The following is a 6,685-nucleotide window of genomic DNA, read 5'->3' on the forward strand; positions in this document are numbered from 1 at the left end:
CTGGGCTGGAAGGGCTGTGGGGAGTTGGCATGGGGACCGCGCGGCTTGCCGAGGCCGCCTGTGTTGCTTGGTTTCCTGGCACAACGCGGAAGTCAAGAGGAGAGAGCCCGATTTGCCGCCCCCCATCTTGGCAGTACGAAAGACACCCCTGGTAAAGCACCAAGTATGTCACCCGCTCTCAGAGTGTGCGGTAAGGCAGAAGGAAGATGCCAGGTTAACCTCGGCACGGCTTACTGACCCCCTCCGTTCGGTACCCTGTAGCGGTGATGTATTTAAATGGCATTGGCCAGGTGAGAAGATGAGATGTGAAATGGGATTGCACAACCCGGGTTTGAAACAAATGGAACGGGAAGCAGTGCACATGCTACCCCTCAGGATCTGCAACGTTTTCACTAGAATCTAGACGTATACATAGAATGCAAGAAGAAAAGTTCAGGTAGTGTGTTAGGTTTTTTTTCCCTTTATAGTCACACAGTTGTCTCACGTGGATTTCGCCCAGAGTGAAATATAAAGAATAAAGATCTGATGCCTGTGTTTAATAACAGGGAAATACCAAAGGTGTGCCAGACAAATGGGTTTGCAATGCAACCTAGGAGGGACAAATCACATTAAAAAATGAAGTTTCATTTCCAAATACAGCAAAATGGAATTTTCTGTGTTACCCACTGGGAGTTTAAGAGAAAGCCCAGCCCCAAAATGGTAGCAATTCAGCAGAAGTAAGAGCTAGCTTAGAGCTACTCAGCAGTAGCTGGAAAACAAATTCCTTTCTTGATATTTGTTTTATTTACTTTTATAAAGCCTGTAACCAGTTAAAGTTGGGGATGGGAGGGACTGCCCTTCCTTCCATCAATCTGCAGATTCAAGATGGAAGGGTTAAAATCTGTCTGCTGCTGGTTTATAGGAAAACCCATGCTCAAGGAAAATGTCTTTACCATTTTCTTGGTGAGTAGGTGAGGAAACCACTTTGTACTGCACTAACTTACACCAGAAATAGGAAAGGTCTCAGAAGTGTCCTGAATAATAGCACACCAGCTCAGCACAAGCAGATTAGCTCTCCTTCTGGGACAGATTTTGTATTGATCTCACTGCTGCCACTGCGTGTTGTTACCTAGCACCCCAGGTACTTGGTGGATGGGCTAGCTAGAGCTACTGGCTCCCCTTTAAACTTTGCTCCAACAGAGCAGATGCTCTCAGACATCCCATTTCTGTGCTGACTTTTAGGAGTGTCTGACTCTGAGTTTAACAATCAAGACCCTATACAACCACCCTTTTTACCTGTGGGGATAATTTATTCATGTTTTTTAGATGAAACCACACCTGACACATCCAAGCAACCGTCAGGATGTGTAGAGGGTCTTAGTTACCTCAGTGCAGTGTTCATTTTCAGACTGCTTGCCTGATTCTCTGACATTACTCCTTTAGTTGAGATCTTTATGTTTAAAATAGAAAACATGAAGCCCAAATGTGTATTCCCCCAGAATAAAGTCTTCAGCTAGTTTTATCACTAGAATAACTGAAGAAAATGACCATAGAGACCTAGTGTCTACCACTTGCAGAAAAAAAAAAGTCTCTCACAGCTGCTACATCTTTACTGTTATTTAAAATTCAGTTGTGTTCTGAATTTTCCCCAGAGTGGACTATTTCTTATCTTTTTTTCTCCCTAACTTTCTGAAGGCATCCAACTATAGAAAACCTGGCTTAAGTACAGCCCAGCGGAAGAAAAGTGGCTTGAAACCTGAACTTACAGAAGAGCAAAAGCAGGAGATCAGAGAAGCTTTTGATTTGTTTGATACTGATGGATCTGGAAGCATCGACGTAAAAGAACTGAAGGTTTTCAAACCTTTTTTCCTTGGATGGAAATATCACTGATCTCAAAATTGTAGCTGCTTTTCCTATTTGTCCAGCCCTAACTATTTTTAATTAGTTTTGGAGTACAAAAAAGGGTAATGGCTTGCTCTCACAACTGAATTTGGGGGTCTACTATACAGTTAACCCAAAAATAAAATATCTGTGTGTAATACTCTAGAACAGATAGACTTCTCCAGTACACGGATAGCTTTGAGTAGCTGAGCATTAGTGGAACAAAGCAATTCCTCTGTTTCGGTATACACAGTACACATTCCAGTTCCCATTGCATGACTGGCTAAGACGATTGTTTCTGGGAAGCGGACTTTTGTTTCTGGGTGAATGTCAGAATATCACATTCTTAATTCGTCTCAGATTTTGCATGCATTCAGGAAAGATAAAACCATACTTCCATATACATAATCCAAAAATTACCTGTTTTTTAATTAAAAAAAAAAAGGGGGGCAAAAACCCCAAAACGGAGACCTGAGTTACATTTCAGTAGCAATTCAGTTAGTGTGTGTGCGCATGCATGTGCACACACACACAGTAGTACAAGGGGGAAGATTACTCTTAGTTCCCTCCCTGTAATTTTGTGTATGAACTTTTTAAAAGTGTGAATCTGTTATCTTGATTATCTCCTTGGCCTTGATTTCTCACGTACACACATACTGCCTTGATTTCTGCATATATAACCTAGAAGCATAGTTACTAAGCCTATGGCTTGTCTCAGTTTAACTGAGATACAGAAATTCAGAGAGCACAGAGATGTGCTCTGAATGCAGATGATGCATGTTAAAATACAGTTCTTAAAATTGACTGAAATGTTTAAGCATCAATCATTTAATGCTATGTTTTTGTTTTCCCAAATCAAACTATCCTATTTTGATAACCCAGTTCCTTTATGAACTATGTAGATTGGAACTTTTACCTAATTCAGACACAAAAGGTTTCTCTTTGTTTCAGAAATATATCCATGTTCCACATGGATCTAAAGAGAAAATATATCTGAGTCTTAAGAATATCAAATCTACACTATGACTGGAAATACAAAACAAGCTGGGAAGAGATATCAAGATGTTTTCACTGCAGCGAGTTATTACAGTTTTGGACAGGAAATTAAACAAGCTTTAGCACAGCTGCTTACAACTATAGTTCTGGTGGCCTCCTAACAGAATTGCTTTCTGGCACAGGTTGCGATGCGTGCTTTGGGCTTTGAGCCAAAGAAGGAAGAAATTAAGAAAATGATAGCAGATATTGACAAAGAGGGAAGTGGCACCATTGACTTTGAGGACTTTTTGGCTATGATGACACAAAAAATGGTAGGAATTCTTAATAGAAGTTCTTGTGATGGCATAAAAAAACCTGACAAAGAGTATCTGTGGCAGGTGTTTTCAAATTAATTATGTTTTACTCTTGTTTTAGAGTGAAAAGGATTCAAAAGAAGAAATCTTGAAAGCTTTCAGATTATTTGATGATGACGGGACAGGAAAAATTTCATTCAAAAACTTGAAAAGGGTTGCCAAGGAGCTGGGAGAAAATTTAACAGATGAAGAACTTCAGGTAAGTTCTGATTTGCCAGAGCTTTTCTAACAGGCACAGACCAATGCTGTTGCGCCTAAGGATTGGGTGGAAATTCATGCCTAAACAAAAAGGGCTGAGAGGTTGGAGAACTGAAGAGCAATCAAATACATAGTTATGTTTCTACAGGAAGTGCTTCTGATTTGTTGTTTTAGCGAATGGGAGATCTTGTGTTTAGAGTCCAGTGCCTGATCAAATGTACAATGTGTTTTATAGGAAATGATTGATGAAGCTGATCGGGATGGAGATGGAGAAGTGAGTGAGCAAGAATTTTTGAGAATTATGAAGAAAACTAGCTTATATTAGTATTTGTTGCTTTGTTGTACAGCTGCATCAAAAGATAACCTGGAAAAGACTTGAAAACTGGGCTTGTGCCTCTTGCATATTTTGTGCCATGTAAAGAAAGTCTGAAAAGGTAGATTTTTGGTTTATTCTTTTTCAGCTTTTTCAGTTAACTGGGGAAGGAGGGCTTCAGTACCCAGAACTGTTACAATGAGATACTGCAGAAGTGAAAAGGAAGGATGAACTGAACCTGCAAGGCAGGGTCCCTTTTCCTCCTCTCCTTGGCAATTTCACTGATTGCCACTTTAGATAAAGAATGCTGTATTCCAACTATTAACTAAAAGACATTTTACTTGATGTGGAGATTCCCACTGCTGCTGGGAAAGGCCACTTTTGACTTTATAAAGGCTACAGAATGAAGGTACGAGCACAGTTTCTATATTCCTTTTAAGGCTTTTGGGTTATCTTTTGATGTTTGTCTCCTTTTCTTTATTTCCATGAAAGATTGTAAAACCACCTGTGTATCTGTCTATTTCTGCATGAGACTCTTTTCCAGTGGCGTGTTGGTTTTGGACCTAATGAGAAGCAACTGTAGATAACCAGATTTGGTTCTTCATTTGGAGTTGTGTAGATGTTCTTCTGGTTTATTTGAATGTAACCTGCTTGGATTATCAAAGTTTATTGTATAACAAGTCAGCAGTTTGTTCAGTAAAACGCTGTTACGCCAGGGTTCTAGGTACCTAAAAAGTTCAGTTCTATGTTGCACTAGGGTGAACTCTGACTTTGGCTGTTTACAGTCAAGTTACAGGGAGGACTTGCATCTGAAGCAAAAAAACAGCTCACCTTGGACATCTGTGGAACACTGAATATATCCCTGCAATCCAAATTCATTTCAGACATCATAGGTTTGGTTTTGGGTTTGTTTTTTTTTTTATTAATTTTCTTGACTATTTCTTGCATATACTGTCAGTCTAGGACTTCGCAGAGAGCCACATTTCTTTCTGTATGATGGTGACAGAGCAGTAAAACACACACCACAACATCCCATCATGTGGTTCTGCAGGAGGGTTTATCCTTGGGTCCCAATTAGACAATCAGCTTCAAAACTGCAAGGAAATGGTATAACCCTAAATCATGCCTCTCTAATAAGGTGCCTGAAGGAGAGTTTACTTTTCACAGTGAAGTGGCAAGTAGGTAACCAAATGTCAGGAGGCTTTAATAGGACGAGGAGGGAAAGAACGGTATTTTGCTAGTAGCGTGGGCATAAACCTGGGGGAGAACATGGATTGGGCAGGACTCCAGAAAACTCAAAGAGACATGTGAAGTCCTCTGTTAACACAGTCAGTGGTAGTAGATGTAACCTATAATACTGTGTTTTTAAATGTCTATTAATTTTGTATAAGTGTGAAATAAAACTGTTTTGCAAGTTAAGAACTTGGTGTGCTAACTATGAAAACTAAATTTTAAAAAATAATTTTCGAGTGTTAGATGGTTCACTGGGTACATTTTCACGTTCATTTATCTTTTCTTTCTAAGAGAAACATTCTTAGGTGCAGTAGTTTATCACATAGTTCCTCTCTTCTCCTATGCTGATTAAATTTCTGGTACTACCCACTTATATTCAGAAAGGGAAATCTGAAGTTCTAGCTGATAAGAGGAATCCCAGAGTGACTTATTACAGTGACTGCGCCTTTTAAAATGCTGCTACAGGAAGAGATTGATGACTGTTTACCTATGATGGATGTCACTTCTCTCTTCCTGTTCTAATCCCATTACCTGGCTTTAGAAGGGAGGAAAAAGACACGCAGTCATACCCACTCTACTGCAATGATGAAATGTTATTTCTGGTCTGCCCATTAATCTCTTAAGCCTGGAATGTCGAGTAGTGGCTAAATTAGCACAAAACTTGAAAGTGTTAATGTAACAGGGCCAGTCTCATGCTGCTTCAGTTAGCACTATAGCAAGGGATATTTTGTCCCCTCTTTAGCCACACAGCAGTGCAGTGGCTCCATGTGAATTATTTTTGGTGCCCTTGTGAATCCTTCCTGTCCCTTCTAGAACTTTATCTTTTTCATTTCTATACATGATAAAGGAAAGGAGCCTGACTGAAGCCAATGGCAGAACTCAGTTTGGTTTGTGTGAGGAACAGGTGCTGAACTGCCCATTCAGGAATTTCATCCTTTTACTGTGCTGGAGAATGTGACTCAGATCAATGAACTGGGATGGTACCCAGCAGACATTTTTCCTGGGCTCTGTTCTAGTGTCTGCTTGAGCAGCTTACCCTGAATGGAGAGGTTTCACTTGAGGAGACAGATCCCTTGCACTCCAATCCTTTTCTTCCTCCCATTTATTCTCAGAAGTAAGAGCTGGGGCACTTCCAGGAAACTTGGATTCAACTCCTTTGCACTAAAGCACCAAAAAGTAAGTAAAGCAGTGATTTGGGCTGCCTTGCATGAAAGGACCTCAAGACACCTGAATCCATGTGGTCTTCTGTGTGAATGAGTACTCTGGTGCAGAGAGGAAGGCTTCAGTTCCAGAGGCAGGGAGGAGAGGCAGATGGCTGTGAATCTCATCCTTTGCTTCCTCGGGCAGTAGAAGTGCTCTGGGACAGAATTCACCATCACATTCGACCCATTTTTCTGACTGGGGTTAAATCTTCCTGTGACCCCAACAAAAACCATACTACTTGAATCGATTCCATTTGCTGGCTGGCACTTTTGGCAATCTCTGCAAGCGTATCAGCACAATGGTGCATTTTTTTTGCAGACATCTGCTTTCCAAAAATATCAACATGAAAGTGAAATCAGGACCGTTGAGACTGCATCCAGGTATCGCTGCCAGTGGCCCTCCTGTTCACTCAGGACTTACTCTCCCTGCTACCTTTGTTTGAGATTTTTATTTCCTTACACAGATAAAAACAAATGAAGATGAGAAAAATACTGCTCCCAAGGTTCTTCAACACACAAGCTTTGCTTCA

The 6,685-nt window shown here is 40.5% G+C and overlaps 1 protein-coding gene across 1 annotated transcript; it reads left to right on the forward strand.

Annotated features, from left to right (window-relative positions):
• The first annotated feature begins 266 nt into the window (after positions 1-266).
• On the forward strand, positions 267-3,982 carry LOC104413225 (caltractin). Its single transcript, XM_010024159.1, has 5 exons — positions 267-290; positions 1,675-1,830; positions 3,039-3,167; positions 3,271-3,408; positions 3,643-3,982. Exons 1-5 carry the CDS (start codon positions 267-269, stop codon positions 3,730-3,732), a joined length of 537 nt encoding a protein of 178 aa, XP_010022461.1. The 3' UTR covers positions 3,733-3,982.
• Positions 3,983-6,685: the final 2,703 nt, after the last annotated feature.

This window comes from Nestor notabilis, unplaced genomic scaffold (assembly GCF_000696875.1).
Source record: "Nestor notabilis isolate BGI_N333 unplaced genomic scaffold, ASM69687v1 scaffold24870, whole genome shotgun sequence".
In the NCBI taxonomy this organism is placed as follows: domain Eukaryota; kingdom Metazoa; phylum Chordata; class Aves; order Psittaciformes; family Psittacidae; genus Nestor; species Nestor notabilis.